At 38.5% G+C, this 20814-nt stretch overlaps 1 protein-coding gene across 3 annotated transcripts in view; it reads right to left on the minus strand.

Moving 5' to 3' along the window:
- Positions 1–1273: 1273 nt before the first annotated feature.
- The window catches only part of LRP6 (LDL receptor related protein 6), a 170099-nt gene continuing 150558 nt past the window's right edge, over positions 1274–20814 (minus strand). For 2 of the 3 annotated variants that reach the window (XM_070453635.1, XM_020882706.2), the window contains 6 exons: positions 18793–19029; positions 17813–17923; positions 13237–13467; positions 11603–11739; positions 10871–10968; positions 1274–6840 (listed from right to left, as the gene is read on the minus strand). In XM_070453635.1, coding sequence (XP_070309736.1) covers positions 6546–6840; positions 10871–10968; positions 11603–11739; positions 13237–13467; positions 17813–17923; positions 18793–19029 — 1109 coding nt within the window. In that variant the 3' untranslated portion in view covers positions 1274–6545. The remainder of the gene's footprint in view (positions 6841–10870; positions 10969–11602; positions 11740–13236; positions 13468–17812; positions 17924–18792; positions 19030–20814) is intronic. The other variant, XM_020882707.2, reaches the window with a different exon arrangement.

Below are 20814 nucleotides of genomic sequence, written 5' to 3' on the forward strand. Positions count from 1 at the left end.
CCTGACCTGACTCTTGAGAAATCTGTGTGCAGGTCAGGAAGCAATGAGATCTGGACACAGAATAACAGGCTGGTTCCAAATCGGAAAAGGAGTACGTCAACAATGTATATTGTCACCCTGCTTACTTAACTTATATGCAGAGTACATCATGCAAAATGGCGGGCTGGATGAAGCACAAGCTGGAGTCAAGATTGCTGGGAGAAATATCAATAACCTCAGATATACAGATAACACCACCCTTATGGCAGAAAGTGAAGAAAAACTAAAGAGCCACTTGATGAAATTGAAACAGGAGGAGAGTAAAAAAATTGGCTTAAAGCTCAACATTCGGAAAATTAAGCTCACGGCATCTGGTCCCATCACTTCATGGCAAATAGACAGGGAAACACTGGAAAAAGTGGCTGACTTTATTTTCTTGGGCTCCAAAATCACTGCAGATGGTGACTGCAGCCATGAAATTGAAAGATCCTTGCTCCTTGGAAGAAAAGTTATGACCAACCTAGACAGCATATTAGAAAGCAAAGACATTACTTTGTCAACAAAGGTCCATCTAGTCAAAGCTATGGTTTTTCCAGTAGTCATGTATGGATGTGAGAGTTGGACTATAAAGAAAGCTGAGCACCGAAGAATTGATGCTTTTGAACTGTGATGTTGGAGAAGACTTTTGAGAGTCCCTTGGACTGCAAGGAGATCCAACCAGTCCATCCTAAAGGAAATCAGTCCTGAATATTCATTGGAAGATGCTGAAGCTGAAACTCCAACACTTTGGCCACCTGATGAGAAGAACTGACTCATTTGAAAAGACCCTGACGGTGGGAAAACATTGAAGGCATGAGAAGGGAACGACAGAGGATGAGATGGTTGGATGGTATCAGCAATTCAACGGACATGAGTTTGAGTAAGCTCCAGGAGTCAGTGATGGACAGGGAGGCCTGGCATGCTGCAGCCCATGGGGTCGCAAAGAGTCGGACACGACTGAGCAATTGAACTGCACTGAATCAGAACAAAGTCAAGTCCTTTGCAGTTCTTATCCCAAATGTTGCCTTTAAAAAACCTTTCCTGAAAGCCACTGGGGAGTTTGGGTCTTTGAGCACAAACTGCCCATTCTTCTTGCTTGGCGCCCTGCAAATGAATGTTGTGCTTTCCTTTACCACAAGCTGGTGTCAGTAGACTGGCTTTGCTGTGCAGAGGATAGGCCAACTCAAATCTTCCTTATTTTGTTCCCAATTCCAGGTACTGTCAACATTGCACAAAGCAAAGCCTTTCTCAAACCTCTCTTCCAAAGTTGTATTTTATTTGAAATGCAAACAATAAAGGTGAGTTCTGTTGTGTCTGAAACACAGCATTCATTTATCACAGCAAAGCACAACCATTTTAATTTCTTGCTGAAAAGAAATGACACTTTTATTTTCCACTGTTTTATTATAAAAATCAACATTTCATTTGTTACAACTCAACTTATTGTAATAATCAAAAAGGGGATTTATACAAGGTATTTTTTATACAGTTTAAAATTAAAGCACTTATTTTACAAAAAGGGGGAAGTGAATAGTGGACAAGGGCTGACCAAATGTTGGTCATTAAAATATAATTACATCCTTGCAAAGCACCATCGTACCAAAGTCCATGAACAAGAAACACCAGCTGACTTTAAGACAATGACGAAGATTAAAGCTTAAAAAATTTAAAAACACAGAGGATAAAACATCTGAAAGCAGCACCAGATCCTTCACTTGCAAATAAGGCTAGTCCAGCTTAAGCATCTCAGTATCCTCTTTACTCTCATTAAAATGTTCTCAACTAATCCTAGATACTCAATTTCATGTAACCTTAATCAGACTTGTTTTATTTTCCTTTTAATATTCTTACTTAGGCATTAGTATTTAGTGAGATACATATAGAGATCTCTCTCTCTCTCTCTCTCTCTCTATATATATATATATATATCTTTCTATATATCTATACCCCTGCCCTGCTTATATGTGATTTTTAAAAAATTATTTCTTAAAGAACGGACAGTTAAGCAAAGCAGACTGTATAATTCTTTGGTGTTAACTTTTGGACAAACCCGAAATAATGGGAAAATTAAGTTATTTTTTAATTAGGTCTGTATTCCACTTCTGAGTATAAGACATCACTTTCTTTATAATTGTATCTGCAAAGTCATGATGACTTTTTTTTCAGCAGTAACTTAAGAATGGTTTGAGAATGGCTATTAAAAAAAAAGAAGAAGAACAATAAAATCCACCTGAACTGAAGAAGGATGAGGTCAGTAATTTCATTCTAAATCATCTAGATAAACTGAAGAATCTTCCTCCCTCTCCATTCAGGTATAGTATTAGTTGAAAAAGAGGCAGAATCCAGTCAAATATCCCAAGTATATGGATTCACAATTTTAAAATCATGTTATGCGTTAGGGTCTAAAATCCTTTAAAACTTTTGAGAATTTCAAAAGCTAAAGTTGGAGCCCTACTGTAAAATGATGCAATTCCAGAAGTCGTAAGCTATACATATGCTACAGTACTTTGTAAAATTATCTGTTATTTCTCTGGGTTCACTTTAGGTGTAAAATAAGGAAAGGAGTACCAAACAAAATTAAATTTCTTAAGTTTAAGAATTCTGAGAATATATATTAAACAGTGCTTGATTATGAACTTCTTTAAGACTTGGTCCATGTCTACACTTAGTCTATAGTCTCATTTATTGATGCTCAAACATTTGTCAGCCATCTGATAATCCCAAATTCATATCCACACTCCAGGCATACTACTCATGTCACTATTTAGAATGAAGTACTGCACATACTGAAAGTATGACATACGTGGGAAGTACAAAAAGGCCAAGGTTTTTTGTTTTTTTTTCCTGAATCTTGTTAGATGTGTAATAGTAATAACCATCATGCTGCTTTTATGACATGCAAAATCAATGAACTAACAAGTTTTCCCCTGCAAGAGATAAAGCAATTTTAAAAGCTATACTTTTTAAGAATCTAGTCTAGGCACAAAACAACAGCAGCAGGCCTATCGCAGAAAGCCAGGCTTGCTTGCTGAAGGCAGGCCTTTCCTGTACCAAAAACAGTCTCTATACTATGATTATTGATATCAGGTCACATAAATACACACAGTTCATTAATAGGTTAGATAAGACACAGCTATTAAACCCACTGGCAGTATTACTCATTAATGAGCCTTTATGGCAAAACAAATTTCCCTGCCAAACTGACTGCAACCTAATGCAGACAGTGGCTATTTCTTTATCTTAGTATCAAATGAGTTGGTCTTATACAAATTATTGACTTTGGAATATTTTAAAATGATGAACAAAGTCAATCCTCTGCTCAAAGCCCATCCCAATTAATGGTTTATATTAGATAAAAATGTACTGTAAAGTCTTCATTTCTAAATATGTATGAGTCTTTCAGAACAGCTGCTCTCAAGCTGACTAAAGGGTCAGATATCTTTTGGTGGGGTACATCAGAGTATTTTTGTATTAAAATTAATATAATGATAATTTTCTGCTAAACATGTAATATCTCATGATATGCTAGATTTACAGCAAGTGTCAGATGCATAGTAAAATTTCCCCAGAGAAAAATCACTATTGAGAAAATTCTATGCCTTAACTGCTTTTTTGTTAATTGTGAATATGCCATTATCTGATATAAGCAGCAAAATTCTTTGGGCCAGTGTTCAAAAAACCAGAGCTCTGCAAGAGCCAAGTTCAAGGTTATAAAAGTTTAGAAGTACAAGAGACCACTTCAATGAAGAAAAGCTTACTGCAGTGCACAGAAAGTATGTTCTGCTAAAGTTCAATTCTCAGGTCACTTTAATCACATCACTAAGTGGGCTCACTTCAAGATATACAATCACAGCAAATACTACTATATTTAAGGAATATAATGAAATTTTATTCACTGCCCCTCAGCATGGCTAATGCATCTAGCAATAATCCAAATTCAAAAATTCAAAATAATACAAATTCAAAACTGTTTTTTCTCCCCTGATTTGTGCTCACATGTTAATTTTTTATCTTCCAATTAAAGATCTTGTGTTTAATAAACAAGATGGTCTACTTTAAAGCTTAACTGTCCATACAACCTGAGGACCAATAAATCCATCCTGAATTTTGACAATTTTCTCAAACTGTACCTTTCAAATATTCCCCAAAATGTTAAGACTCCATCCCAAATATTGAGAAAGAGGATTCTGAGACTAAGCTGAACTGCCTTCAAATAATTTCAAACAAATTGGCACACAAATTAGTATTTTGCAAGAAGAGGCCATTGCCATCGCAGTACAAGCACTTGAACTGAGATTTAACAAGGCAATATTCTTCTTAGTTCATTATAGTGCAAGTTTCCACATGGGAAGCCCACCAGATAAAGATGCACATTAAAAAATGTAAACATCGAGAATTCTCATATTTTAATTGATACCCAGTTATTGCCAACCTTTCCATCTTCATGTGAGCATCAAGTGCCTCTGTGTGTCACATAATGCAACTTCAATTTCCATTCGTTAGAACTTGAGCACTTTGTTCCGTCAACAGGAAGAGTTAATGCTCGTCTGACTGAAATGCAAGACACTGATGGATTACCATTTATTTATATGCAAAATCAAGTGCACCAGATTCATATAAGGTACCCCAATAACCAATGTGATATTCTGAAACCGCATTTTTTAAAAAGACTACTTAGGTATTTTTAATTGATTAAAAAGTTAGTTTACCTCCACCAAAATTATAAATCCTTTCTTCCATTGTTTTCTCTCGGGCCCTGAAATCTAAACAGGGTGGCCTCAGCAAAACAGAATTAAAAAAAAAAAAAAAATCATCATTCATTAACTGACCAACATCTGTTAAGGTAAAAATACATTAGTTTAAAAACACATTCAACTTTAGCAGAGAAACGCCGGAAACATGTGAAAAAGCAGGAAACTGACTTCTGGCAAGGTGGCAGAGCAGAGCCAGCATAGTTTCACAGGTCAGCCCTGACAGTGGAAGCAGCAGCAACCCCAGTACCACACGGGACAGGCAGAGCACGGAACAGCCTTAAATTATCCCCCTCAAGTTCCAACAGCTGAAAAGTTCATAGTTTTCCTTCTCATGTAAGCCATATTGTTAAATTTGTTAAATCACCTTAATCCATAATGGAGTAAGAGAGAAGACACGTAAAAATATATAAGAGGTGATTATAAGAGTAATTCATGGATAATTTGAAAACAATCTAATATTCACATTAGGTTAACAGAAAGATACTGTATTCAACTCACGCCACACATTAGAAAGAAGTTATGTGTGTAGAGATCATTCCGAGAAAAATCAGCCTAAAGAACATGAAAATGTCACCAACAACTAATAAAGGGAAAACCTAACGATAACAAAAAAAATCCTCTTTTAAAATAGACTGTCTCTAACCGGAACATATTTAAATGTTTTACTAGGAAAAAATATATATAAAAATGATTTCATACTGTGATATTATATGCTGAAAGTACTGCAAGGATATATGATTAATTTACAACAAAAACTTAATGGTTAAATTTGTAACTCTTAAACACTTTCTATGTGTGCTGTAAAAAGACACTGTATTGAGCATTAAAACAATCTTGGAATAAAGAGGAACAATAACTTGTCTAACCTTTGATCCTTATGCAGACACAGCAGTCCAACTGAAGAGCTAAGCTGACTGGGGAATGGAGTTAGTAGAAATATTAAAACAAAACTTTTATTTAGCAAATTCTATTTAATCAATCCCCAGATTTTATGGTGAATAAATTATGGTACCTTGGCAAAATATAATTCTAAGGGAGGAAGCAAGGTGAAATCACCCATGACAGAGGGGTGACTTTTAAGATAGGGACAGAAGACTTGCAAACAAAATGGCCCCATAGCATCTTACCAGACAGCTCCTCTCTCCCACAACAGCAGCACCCCGAATGAATTTTTAGAAATATCTATCTTCCTCGCTAAGATTATTGGACCCCTAGAGAAAACAAAGCCTTTTGTCCAAAATTAGTATTCTTTTCTTTTGCCTTTCATTTCTTAAACTTGTTGGCATTCAAATGGTAGTCAATGTGAAGGCCATTGGGCTCCTTCCGAGTATATGGTCTGCTGCTGAGATGGACTTTAATTTCTTTGCTTTCTTTAAAAAAAAAAAAAAAATTTTTTTTGGTATCAATAAAGCCCCAGACATTCCTGGTCAGTGATGCCATTTTTTAAATTCCTGTTTCCTTTGTACTCAGTCACTTCACTGGGTTTAAGGCATGCTTTGTGTATTTAGTTTGCAAAAATAAAACTTTTAGTACAAATTTATTATTTATACAAATTTTTATGGCACAAGCAGCAAATCTGCTATTTTAAGAAAATATATAAATATCTTTTCCTTCTGTACAAATATCTCCAGTTTCCCCTACCCCATTTATAATTTTAACTGTACACGGTCTGCCTCATCCTTCACTGATAGCTCCCTCCCCCCCCTCCAGATCTCAACCAAACTCGTATTTACACTTCTGGGTTGGAGGCAGTCAGAGGAGGAGGGCCCCCCCTCAGGAGGAGTCTGTGCAAGGAGAAGGTGGCGGGGGGTAGAGGTGATGGGAGTAGCTCCTCTCCGTGTACGGAGAAGGCGGGCAGCTTTCATAGTTCTCTTCTGCTGACAGGTACTGGCTTCGGGGCGTGGGAGGTGGGGGCACAGGCTCGGAGTCATAGTTCAAGTCACTAGTGTAGCCCTTGGCCGTCACCACGGAGGTCATCCTTCGGCTGGGGGCATAGTCACTGTCACACACGTCTGTGCTGCAGGGTGTGGTGGGCGGTGCAAAGTGCCGGTAGCTGTACGGCCGGTAGCTGATACAGGGAAGAAAGCGGGAGAAGCAGAATTAGTTTTACAGAAGAGTGGTTTCTCTATCCAAACACAGAGGCATTAATGTGAACCTGACCTGGAAGACAACCAACTATGACAATTTAAACTGGCACCAACCAAGAGGCAATTTTCAACGGCAGGCTGAAGTAGGAAGACAGCATTATCTTGTGAATGATGAACCCATTCTAACCTCTGGATGTATGCTTATGTATTTAAGCTGGGCTTCCCTGGTGGCTCCACAGTAAAGAATCCGCCTGCAATGCAGGAGATGCGCCTTCGACCCCTGGGTTGGGAAGATCCCCTGGAGGAGGAAATAGCAACCCACTCCAGTATTCCTGTGTGGGAAATCCCATGGACAGAGGAGCCTGGCGGACTGCAGTCCATGGGATCATAAAGAGTCAGACTAGATTTAGTGACTAAAAAACAACATCTTTAAGTAACATTGTATCAGTAAGAAGGAACTATTCAAAGTTGTATTTAACGGTCATCTTTGGAAAAATCTCTCATTTTGCATTTAGTCTGTATAGTGGACATCAATTTCTGCCTTTCCATGATCTGTGAGAACGTGTCTTTATGATTTTACATTACTCAAACATGTTAGTATTCCCTGAACATTCCTCAAACGCTCTATGATTTACCTGATGAATAATTTAATGATGACCAAAGACTTCATTACTCTCTTTACTTCATTCTCTCTTGTACATATACTGTACAAGCCAGGCTGAAGTTTGGTAGACAGCCTAAGGAACATATCTTCCCCATTACAGATACTATCAGTACAGGGAAATTACCGTGATTTGGGGGAAGCAGTGTCAATTTCCTATATTGTATGTAGACAAGCATGTTGTCATAAGAGCAGCTCTAACTGAACACCAAAATGACAAATTCCAGGTATCCATACAGAACCAGTGAGTTTTCTAAAACGTATTTCAGAGACCTAATTTATTTTTGTACATCCTTTAAACTATCTTTTCAAGCAGTCTATAACTGTTAAGTTTGTAGCATGGCTAACTAAAGACAAAGGCACACTGAAAAGAGAAATGTACTAGTAAAATTAAGAGCTGACTTAAGAAGTGTTGATTTTCCCATCTTTTCTACTATAACTTCTTATACCATTTTATAGTCTTAAGTATAGTAAAGCTGATCTTATTTCATATTTATCCCAATCAGGATTTATTTATATGCTTTCTCATCAAATAAAATGACTGCCAACAGTGGGGCAAGAGCAAGTGTAAAACTGAAGCAACAATATATAAAACATCTAAGGATGTGCCAGGTAACACACCTCAGGATACATGCCATTTGAGGCAAGCCCTCTGTATCAAAAGAAATGGCTATAAAAGACCAAAAGTTACATGACCTGAGAAGCAGGTTCTCAAGCACTTTTACTACCAGTATTGACAAGATGTCACAGTATTTTTTAGGTCTTATCTTTCTGTCCAATCAGGTGGTGAGCCTTGGTGAAATTTCTTGGCTCAACATTTAAAAGGCCCAATACTTCCATTTCCACAGGAGAGGAGGGGGGAAAAAAAAGACACCAGAGGAGAAAAAGGAAATAGATTAACAAAATGTATCAAGTTTTGCAAACTTTCTCCCATCCCCAAGAAAATTTAAGTGATAAAAAGTTTTACTTTGAAGAAATAAACTGGGCTTAATTTGAGATGTGGGAAACAGTTAAATAAGAACTGTTTTTCAGAGACAGACAGACATAGAGAACAAACTTAGCGTTGCTGGCAGAGGTAGGGGGTTGGAGAAATACAACACAGACCATGGGAGGGAGGTACAGATGAGGAGTTTGACATGGACGTGAACACACTGCTGTATTTAAAACGGTTAACCAAGAACCTCCTGTATAGCCCAGGGAACTCTGTTCAATGCCACGTGGCAGCCTGGATGGGAGGGAAGTTTGGGGGAGGGTGGGAACAGGCGTGTGCATGGCCGAGTCATTCTGCCGTGCACATGCCACCATCACAACATAACACTACTAATCAGCTACAGTCCAAGACAAAGTTTCAAAGTTTTCATAAAAAGAACTGTTTTTGATGCAATTATGTTTACCTGAATCAAACAACGTTTAATTTAAAGAAATTGTTTAAAAGTAAAATTTTAGCTCTTTCCTTTTGTTTTTTTAGTGTTCAGGTTTCTGCCTTTCTATTTTGACTTTTTAGAACAAACCTGGGGTAGGGAAAGCAACACTTTAAGTAAAACATAAAATCAATCAGTTCAGAGTCAAACCTATCTTATCCATGAAGTGACATGAGGATTCTGAATGAGATACTGTATAAACAGTTTCTACTTCATTTCTACACATCTATAAGGTTATATATACATCAGGGAAACCGACTGGAATGCCAGGAAACACCTTATCAAGAAGACAATGGCCACTTGAGTGATGCCAATAAACCCCGGCACTAAGTGTCTGAAGAGAATCTTAAGTTTCTGACTTTCTGTTGGCCAAAGAGTAAGGAGGACACACTAGGACGGAACCTGTTCACTCTGCTTCAGAGTCACAAATCAGCACAAAGGCATAATATCTCCCCCCTTCTGGAACACACTCCAGTTTATTTCACTGATTAATGATTTATTCCATGTAACTATATGAGAAACCTTTCACTCCAGACTGTAGTAACAACATATGTAACAAAAGCTGAACTTAAGCTTCTTTGAGCTTCTCTCAAATTCTGTGCCCTTAATACTCCTGCTATTTTAGAGCTCTCCTAATTCTCCGGATCTCCGTCTCATACCAACATTCTACTGGAGATGATCAATCAAACCTAACCTCAGCAGTAACATACTCTGAAATCAAGTCACTTTGGGGGTAACTTTTCCTGCCAAAACCTGGAGGCTCTATCTTAATACTACAAAAGCCAGGGACAAAAAAATTTGCAGCTCTCTTTAAAAAATGTAGAGTTCCCTTAAGGCCTGAACAGACAGACATTTTTCCCAAGAGGAAATGCAGATGGCCAATAGGCACATGAAAAGATGCTTGATGTGGCTATTTATCAGCTAAGTGCAAATCAAAACCACAGTGAGTTATCACCTCACACCAGTCAGAACAACTATCACCAAAAAGAACACAAATAACAAGTGCTGGCAGGATGTGGAGAAAAGGGAATCCTTTTACATTATTAGTGGGAATGCAAACTGATGCAGCCATTGTTTCTCAAAAAACTGAAATAGAACTATCATATGACATGACAATTCCACTCTGGGGTATACATCCAGAAAACTGAAAACACTAATTTGAGAAGATACATACCCCCTCAACATTTCCAGCAGTATTATTTACAATTGCCAAGATATGGACACAGCCTAAGTGTCCATCAACACATGAATAAAGAAGATGTAGTGTATGTATACACACATACACACACACACAGTGGACTACACTCAGCTATGAAAAAGAGTGCAATTTTGCCATTTGCAACAACATAGATGGACTTGGAGGATACACTAAGTGAAATAACTCAGACAGAGAAAGCCATATATGGTGTGGTATCAATTATACTTGGAATCCAAAAAATACAACAAACCAGTGAAAATAACAGAAAGAGAAGCAGGCCTACAGACATAGAGAACAAACTAGTGACCACCACTGGGAAGAGGGAAGTGGGAAGAAGAAATCAAAGGGCAGGGGAATGAGGTATAAACTATTAGGTGTAAAGTAAGCTACAAGGATATACTGTACAACATAGAATTATAGCCAATATTCTGTAATAACTACAGATGGAATAAAACCTCTAAAAACTGTGAATCACTACATTACATAACTGCAACTTACATAACATTGTGCATCAATGATATGTTAATTAAAGGAAGTCTAATGCCCTGAAAGAAAAGGGTTTGTGGTAGAGGCAATACCAGCATTACCCAGACAAGATGCCTCTTCTCTACAAGATACCTATTCTCTCTTGGTGACCACCAGCTACTCAGCCATGGCCACAGCAAACTCACAACACAAACACTTCCTTCTAATAAATATGTGGACTTACACTGGAGGAGGATGTGTATTACCTGTAGGACCTGTGAGTTGAAGGGCTGTTTGAAGAATAACCGAACTCCATGGTGTAATGTGATCGCTCTGTGGCTGGGGATGGCGGAGGGTTCAAAATCTAAAAGGAAAGAAAATCAAATGACTGAGATAAGAATAGTCTATCCAGACAGAGACTATTAGCCTTTTCTCAACTTCTCTTCCTTCATCTCTGTTCATATTCCTCTTCCTCTTTTTCAAAGAATTAACCTAAAACAGAACTTTAGGACTGTGGCTCTCCATCCCTCAAGACACATTTAGGGGTAACACAAGGTGATGAGAAGGAAATCTGCAACCTACAAGTTACTGGTTTAAGTGTAGCACAACTGGGTTCTGATTTTTAAAAGTATAAATGTTTAGAGAAAGATTACTTACTTAGGAGAAATACCACATGTACTTCCTTCTTTTGGGAGGTCACAGAATGACAGTCCTGAGCCTCTCAGGAGGTACTATTCAATAGTTCTACTTTCACCTGGTATATGAAATTAACATCCCATACTTTCAAATATGCTGGTTGCTACACAGTCAATAAGTTGAGCACATTCTAAGTGCTCACATGGTGGTGGTAAATCCTTTGGGCCTTGTATGTCTAGATTCTACATTAAAACCTTTTTATACTACCATCACTAAGTACCCATATTTAATAAATAAGTTAAACATCTAAGATCTTATTTATCTCAGCATTCAAAGTGAACAGAGGAAAACAGGCTGCTTACTGCAGGGAAGTAAGTGCCTTTGGTGCTTGATGAACTACTTGACGATGCTCCTGTGACGTGGGCTCGGTCATAAGGGGGTCCACTGCTCCCCCCCATGATACTGAGGGAACTGATCATTGATTTACCACGAGACATTCCTAAAATGAAAAATACTGAAGTTGAGTAAGATCTATAGAAGGCATGAAATCATTTTATTCAGTTCTAGAAATTACAAATATCAATAGTCAAATAGCTCCATTTTCAAACAACTTATGCCCTCTTTTCCCAATAATAATGAAAATACTTAATGGAAAAGGCAAACCAATGTTCTCTAGAAGTGGGCACTTCCATTGAGAGCTGGCCTATAACACAAGGCCAAGAATAGCTCCTGGCCCTCCCTGCTCGCCAGAGGGGAAGCAGAGCTCTTCAAGACAAGAGGTTTTCAGGCCCTTAGAGGACCTGAGGAAAAAAGAACTGTGAAGAGCAGAAGTGCAAAGCAGGCTAGACAAAGCAATAGATCTGCTCACAAGAAAAGCAAACCCATTGTTAAGAGCATAAATTCAGCGTATGGGAAATTATTTCTTTATCTACTGGATGCAAATGATGTTGTAATCACAACCACAATGCTAAAGAAGAAATTCTATTTTTCACAAGTGACTTCCCAAATTCCACCTTTAACAAACTAGGTATGGCAACAGGGAATCATTAACAATTTAAAAACCATTTATTTCCTTACAGCTAACATCCAGAGTAAGTTATTTTCACAGGGTTTTCGGCCTGGTATCTCTTTTTCCATATTCATTACAAGAAAGGCTTCTTTTCATTAAGGGTACCAAAACACATTGAAAGAAAGCTGTACTTCCCTAGAGGAAGTCTTCCCCAAGGACAGAACATCTGGCACCCTGGCCATGCCTGAATAAACCCTCCTCCCACAGTCTTCATGTAAGTTAAAGAAAACATAAGATGATGTATTCCTCCCTGCTATCAATCAGGCATTTCTAAATCTGCAGAAAAGGAAACCTCATCTGTTTTTTCAGCCTCCTGTAATTTCTGGGCTCCGTAGTACAGGTCTCTTGGTAGTGAACCAAAAGAACTGTGGTTTATGATTCTTTTCAACAAATGGCCAGTTGATTAACTTTAGTAGAGCACATCTAGAAATGCAGTGTGCATGCGTGCTAGGTCACTTCAGTCTCTTTGTGACCCCATGGACTGTAGCCCGCCAGGTTCCTCTGTTCATGGAATTTTCTAAGCAAGAATACTGGAGTGCATTGCCATGTTCTCCTCTAGATCATCCCGACCCAGGGATCGAACCTGTGTCTCCTGCATTTCCTGCACTGGCAGGCAGGTTCTTTACCACTAGCACCACCTGGGAAGCCCAGAAATGAAGTGTGCATGCAATAACTGTATGATATATTAATGTAAATGCTTGTATGTACATGTATTCATTTTGTATCCTTTGCCAACTTCTACCAAACCATACCTAAGGTCTTCTGTGTAAAAAGAAGGTGCTAAAAGTAAGTGAACATTTGTCCTTGTAACTGTTTACACCCAAGATAGTCTATGTTGAAGTAGACTGTAGGCAGTATTCTGTTTTCATAATGGAAGCTTGGCAATCTTGCCAAGACTTGATTCTCAGTGGGTCAGTCCTGGCTCACCTGGAAGAGATCCTGACAAAGAACTGGGGTGTGGCACATAACCAAGGGGCACGGAAGCTGGTCCATGAACTACATAGTCGTTAGTCATGGTTTCCCCATCGCCCTTCATCCGCGGACACAACATCCTCTGGCAGATAAAGTATATGGTTCCAGACACAAAGATGGTAACAATTACTCCAATAACAGAACCCACTGTATTGGTGGCCTGTGGTGCTGGCTCCTCAGTTGGATCTAAAATGGGAATGCAGTACAGTTACATAATGGAAAAACAGCTGCAGGTTCAAAACAGTAATGGAAAGAGGGTGAGCAAGCAGAATGTGAGCCTAATGAAGACAACTCATACACGTTTTTCCTTTTTATGAATACATACACCCCATGCCGCATGGATACGTAGACATATAAATGTCATTGTCAGGAATCAAAATGAATGACTCCTAGGTGAAAACAGACATAGGACAATACACTGTAAAGTATAACTGTAAATTGATAACAAAAATGTTAAGTGAATTATAGATTAAAACATCATTAAGAAGTTTAAAAATACATATAGACAAAATCTATCCTACTTCATTCTGTATATCATAAAAATCAATATTATTTGGAGATGTCTAAGAAAAGTTTAGGGTCAAATGTTTTACCTGGAATAGCAAAGAAGTCAAAATCAGCTCTGAGCTTGATTTGAGGTCTGAAAAGTGACATTTATGCCTGGTGAAGATAAATTAGAAGCTACCGATGAGCATCAGCTCTCAGGCTGCTGCCTTAAGGATGAGTCTAGTTGCCTGAGGGCAAGGAACATAAGGTCTCTGGTACCGGAGTAGCTGAGGACTCAGAGAGAAAAGTCGGAGCATGAGAGGACCATGGCAGCAACCTTCATGGGATCCCCGAGCTACCTGAGACTTTAAAAGCAGGGCATCAACATGAGAGACAGGGGGAAATACAGCAAAAGGGCTCATCAAATGCAGAGCATTACTCTTCTATTGAGAAACAAAATCCTTCCATTGTGAATAGTCAGACTGTATTTCACAACTGCGTATCTCTTAAAACCTTTCTTTTGGTCCATCTCACCTCAAAACCTCCCATCAACATAGCTAAACTCATCTTATGATTAAATCTAAGAATTGAAAGAAAACAACACCACCAAGTTACATACCATGGAGGGGCTGTGGGTCACATATTATCACCTATGGGCTCTGAGGAAGAGAGGCAACCAGCCCATCTTCCTCATTTTTTTTCCCCCAGGGCTTTGGCATTCCTTCTAACACCAACTTTCAAGAAAGAATAGTTTATACTCACTGTCTTCAATTTTTTGTCTCTGGGTCACATTTTAACTCATTGAAAGTAGACTTCTGTCCTTACTACCACAATGAAACTAGTCTGGTAAAGGTTAAAGTTCTCCTATATGCCATAGTCAATACACTCTCCATCTCACTGACAACTCGGTACAATCAGTACTGCTGGCTCCTGTTTTCCCCTCAAAAATGTCTCATCCTTTCCTTCCAGGATACCACTCTCTTAGTTTTACCATCTCTGATTATTTGTTCTGTTTCCTCTTGTTGGCTTCATTCTCTTCCCTCTGCTTCAAGTACAGGTGCTTCCTAGAGTTATGTTTACCTCCTGCTATCTTCCTTCTCTGCTTCCTCTCCCTCAGAGATTTCATCTACTGCCTCAGCTGTAATTATCATGAATAAACTGAAAAGCCCATCTCTCTCTCTCGAGCTACAGACCCACAAGAGTTATTAACAGCTTTCTGAATAGCTTCAGTGGGACACCCAAGGGGGCAGCTTCAGTGCCACGTAATCCAAACTGATCTCACAGTCACCACCATTTGTCAACATTTCCTAGATTCCAGGGACAAGGCAGATCATGAATAAATAATGGCACCTGTGGCAAATTATAAGCATTTAAATTTATATAAAAAAATAATTAAAAACCTACATCAGCTGAACACGATATCCACAGTCATGATACACAATGATATTTTGGTTTTTAGTCTCTGCCATATAATCTCGTTTATGAGTGCAGTCATTCAATGAGGTAACCTGCTAATTCAACCTAAACTTATCACCTCTAGGCTAGGTTACTAAACCCTTTTCATTCTACTTCTGAAATAACTTTGAAATCTATCCGCTCCCTCCTCTCCTTCAGTGCTGCTTCCCTTGATTTAGACACCCACCATCTTCTGCTGAACTCCAAGTCTCTGAAGCATTTTAAAAGTACAGGCTGCAAGTCTTTAGTTGGTAAAAACAATTTAATGTGTTAAAACCAGCATTTTGGAACAGAAAACTTCAGAATACATTCTACACAATACAGGTAAATACTGTTGCATGACTCTCATTTCTTTACGTGTACATCCACATCTTTGTATTCTTCTCCATGTGGTCAAAACATTTGAAAGGAACCAAGCAAACTGATTTCTTTGCCTATCATCTGATCACCTCCAATCCATCTACTTAACTGCTTTCACAGTTACACAGCCATGCCAGTCCTCCACTTCAGGGTTTTAGTGGCTCTCCATCATCCTGGGGCCTTCCCTGGTGGCTCAGACGGTAAAGAATCTGCCCGCAATGCGGGACACCCAGGTTCAATCCCTGGGTTGGGAAGATCCCCTCGAGAAGGGAACAGCAACCCACTCCGGTATTCTTGCCTGGAGAATCCCACGGACAGAGGAGCCTGGCGGGCGACCATCCACGGGGTCGCAGAGAGTCGGACACGACTGAGTGACTAACACAGTAACAACGACATTATTTTGGAATACTGTCTACAGACTCTTCAGAGGGAAAGCAAAGTCCTTTGTGATCTCACCTTTATGTGTATCAGCTTCTGCCAACCCCCCTCAGGACAGCAGCCTGTGTTACGGCAGTCCAGTTTATGGGTCATTTCTCAATGGTGCCCATTTCACTCTGGCTTTGGGCAGGACAAGAGAGTCCCTCTACCTAGAATGCAATCTCTCCACTTAACTGCACAAGTAATGCTATTCACTGATCAACACCCACCCAACCTTACCGCATTTTTCTAAGATGTTTTCCTTGATGAATCCCATCTTAATTTCTAAAGATCTGACCATTCTCTTCTTTGTGCTACTCTTTGTACAGATCTCTATTGTAGCACATTTATCATTACTCATCACACTCCTTTATTATAACACCTGCTCTGATTTAAGCTGTATCATATACATTAAATCATTTAATCCTCTCACAATCACCATACTAAATATTATCTTCATTTTAAAGATGGAGAATTTGAGGTCTAACAAGAGCAAATAATTTACTGGTGGAGTTAAAATTGAAATCTACCTCTGCCTGGCCTGAAAATCCCCCTTCCTGCCCTCCTCTGATCAGACTCTTGAGAAACCTGGCACAAGAGTGAGGTACCCTCAGCACATAGCAAGTGTTCAGCACAGGTTTGCTGAATAAATGGAAACAGAGCCCAATAGTCTCAGTGAGGATCCCATTTGAATTTTGTAAAAACATCAGCTTGAAGTCTTTGTTACGATTAAAAGAGTTTTAAAATGAGCTCTGTCTAAATTCCACAAAATCAGTTTCTACAGGGGAGACCTGGCTTGTGCTGAATGCCATTTGTCAATATTTGACAAATGGAATATTTGTCAACTGGGGATACATTTCATCTTAGAACATTAGTCAGTAGTTGTGTACCTTGAAGAAACAACAGGCTATTTAGCCTAAGGTCTCTAGGCTCAGGAATATATATGTGGTGGCCCAAGTATTCTCAGGCTGTGTTTTAAGAAGCTCTTAAAGTCACTGACAGACTGGCAGAAAATTATGCAGGAAAAAAAAAAGGGAAATTTTATACATGTGTTAACGTGCAGAAGGGGCTTCCCAGGTAGCTCAGTGGTAAAGAACCCACCTGCCAATGCAGGAGACGCAGGTTCAGTTCTTGGGTTGAGAAGATCAACCCAAGAGAAGGAAATGGCAACCCACTCCAGTATTCCTGCCTGGGAAATCTCATGGAAAGAGGAGTCTGGTGGGCTACAGTCCATGGGGTTGCAAAAAAGTCAGATACGACTTAAGTGACTAAACAACAAATGTTCAGAAACTCTTAAGTTTAGACCACTAATTTCCACATATCGAAACTGAGAATTTCCTAACCTTAGCTTTCTCAAAATAATATTTTTCTGATGCTTTGCTAAATGTTTCTGTGAAGATTTCTGAACATAAGAAAACTATCTTTAAGAAATCATTAAATGTAAAATGTAAGAAATCTCAGGTACAAATAACTAACTTAATATCAATAACTTGCTTCTTAATAAGAAAGCACTGGTCATAAGTGAACCTCACACAGAAAGAAAAGGAAAAGAACATTAAAAATTCTCCCTCATCCGCCTGCAATGTGGGAGACCTGGGTTTGATCCCTGGGTCGCAAGATCCCCTGGAGAAGGGAAAGGCTACCCACTCCAATATTCTGGCCTGGAGAATTCCATGGACTGTATAGTACAGGGGGTCACCAAGAGTTGGGCATGACTGAGCAAGCTTCACTTTCACACTTTCAAGACTAATAAAGTTATTTTTAAAAAGAAAATTCTCCCTTAAGAGTAATACAAGGTTTTCATCATACTTACAACAATCCAGTTCATCTGATTTGTCACTGCAATCCAAATTATGATCACATTTCTTGTGTTTTCCAATGCACTGACCATTGGCACAGCGGAATTGATCAATTAAACAGAGTACTGTGGGGAAAAAAAAATGTAAATAGTTTTCTTAGTTTCACTATCGTGTAAAGTCTGGCAGAAGTCAAAGAGAGCTTTCCAGGCACACGTGAAAAACAAATCAGACTTTTAGAGAAAACTTACAAATAATTCTCTGGGGATTTCAACTGAGAGATAGAAAAGAGAAGAAAAAGCAATCTAGCAGGAAACTTCTTATTTTGTCCTTTATATTAAATTCCATCTTTCACTAACAATTCTGTTAGGAATTAAAGAATTCTACATGCATTTTTAGATACTAAAAATTTCCAGAGAATATTTTTGTTGTGGCTTTTTTACATTCTGTTAAAAGTTAGTGGATGAGAAGAAAACATGAAATTACTTTATGTTGTTAATAAGTGTCACGTGTGTTTGCTTAGTCATTCAGTCATGTCCAGCTTTTTGCGACCCCATGGACTGTACCCCACCATGCTCCACTGTCCATGGAATTCCCCAGGCAAGAATACTGGATTGGGTAGCTATTCCCTTCTCCAGGGGATCTTCCCGACCCAGGGATCAAACCCAAGTCTCTTTCACTGGCGGGTTCTTTACCTGCTGAGCTACCAGAGAAGCCCCATTCAGAGCTCACTGCAAACAAGGACCATTTTTACATACTGAAGGGCTAATCTTTTGGTGTCATTTCTCAACTGCAAAGCTTATTAATGTGTATAAATCTTATACACATTAAGTGAATTAAGACAATTTAGAACATGCTACTGTGTTTAGAAATAATAAAGTCAAACACACTTGAAAAACCCCAAATCTACCACTAAATGAGCCAAAGCAAAACTGGGAATTTCAAACAACTTAATTGAAAAAGGAAATCTGTAACCAGGCCTAGGAATTGCAGATACCTTCACAGTTCTTCTCATCTGACTTATCCTGGCAGTTCGCATCTCCGTTGCACCGCAGGGCACCATCGATACACTGTCCACTGGCGCACTGGAACTGGGACTCTGAGCACACAGGACAATTGAGTTCATCACTGTGGTCTTCACATTCAGTAAACCCATCACACCGCCAAGCCACAGGGATACAGTCAATTTCTCCCGTGAAACAAGTAAACTGCTGAGGAGAACATGTTGGGGGTTCTTCAAATGAATAGGGGGAGGGGAATGAAAAACACAATCATAGTCACACAGAGGTACTGACATTTACACCTGAGTGAAGCCCATTTAATGATTAACATACAAAACACTTTATAACAGATAAAATCTATAAATTATTTTACTGAATCAGAAAAGAGATATAATTTTTACACTACTTCACTGAGATTCACTAAGTTATAAAACTATAAGGCAGAAAGAAGTTTTCTTATATATTACAATTTAAGTAGGAGTACTGAATTTGCAATCTGTTACAATCTCACATATAACCCAGGAATTACCATTATAATCATCCACCTTCAAATATTTTAAAGTAATCTTAGAATTCGTAACTTTTCCAGCCCTGAGGTTCTCAAAGAATGATCTACGAACCCCTGGGGGTTCCTGACCTGCGACCTCTTTCCAGGGAACTGACAGACACTATTTTACAATACTAACATATCACTTGCCTTTCTCACTACACTTGCACTGATGCCATGGAAGGTAAAATGCTTGGCACCTTAGCAGACTCGGGGCAAGGGCCCCAAACTGTACCAGCAGTCACCGCATTCTACATAGTCATATACCATACGTACACACGGCAGTGGGGGTGGGGCAGTTTCATTCAAGAATGTTCTTGATGAATCAGTAAAAAATACTAATTACATTAAAATCAATTCTCTGAGTACACATCTCCTCAATACTGTTTGACAAAATGGAAAACATGCACAAAGCTCAGGCTGCAAACCTCAGCATGAAGGTTCCCAAAGGGAAAAACATTCTGAGCTGTAAACACAACCCAAAACGTGACACCCTTTTAATGTGAAAGAATGAGTGGCATATAAACTATTGATATTTGCACTTGGGCATTTTGTGGGGAGTTTTTAAATGAACCAGTGAATTCAAACAACAGCAAACCATAACGTACTTTTGTGGCAAATTACACAACACTGGAACTTTCTATCAGAAATTGTAATTTTGGAAGACTTGTATCCAACACTGTTAGCTTGACGGATTCCTAGTACTTAAATATTCTTATGATGAGATTGGTGGTAATATTAATGTGATTGTTTTGATACTGTATAATGAAATGCATCAAAACCTGATGATCTGGGAATTTCTGAATGGAATTCTAGTATTCCCAAATGACCAAGATGCATAAGGTTACAAAATAATGCATGGATAAAATACCCATTCCCGGTACAAAATAATTAATGGATTTCAAAATAACAGACTATGAAAAAAGTTAACTGATATGTTTTCAAGTTCCACAATGCAACTAACCCTATAGAAAACTATCATATGTCTAGATTTGGTGTAGAATTCAATATGCATATACATAACTATTTGAAAAGGATATTTAATTATAGCCCTCCATTTTCCAACTACATATCTTTGAGGCCAAAATTCTTCATACAGTTCAATGAAGCTACATACTACATACAAGAGACTGAATGCAGAAGTAGACAAGAGAATCCAGCTCAACACTAAAAAGATTTTTAAAAATGAAAAAACAATGCCATATTTCTCACTAAAATTATTTTGCTTTAGAAAATACCATCAATTTTCTTAACAGTTTTAACTTGAGAACATGTAATGCTTTATTATTATTATTTTTAACAAATATTTTTTAAAGTTCTTGGTTTCAAATCCTACCACATAGATTATATTTACACAAACAAAAGCTCTCCTCAAAAATTTTTTAAAATGTAAAAATATGGTGAGACCAGTTTGAAAACACATTCAGACTGGCAGAAGTACAAAATGAGATGATGGGGAGGTAACACAGGC

The sequence above is a fragment of the Odocoileus virginianus genome, chromosome 23, assembly GCF_023699985.2.
Source record: "Odocoileus virginianus isolate 20LAN1187 ecotype Illinois chromosome 23, Ovbor_1.2, whole genome shotgun sequence".
NCBI lineage: Eukaryota > Metazoa > Chordata > Mammalia > Artiodactyla > Cervidae > Odocoileus > Odocoileus virginianus.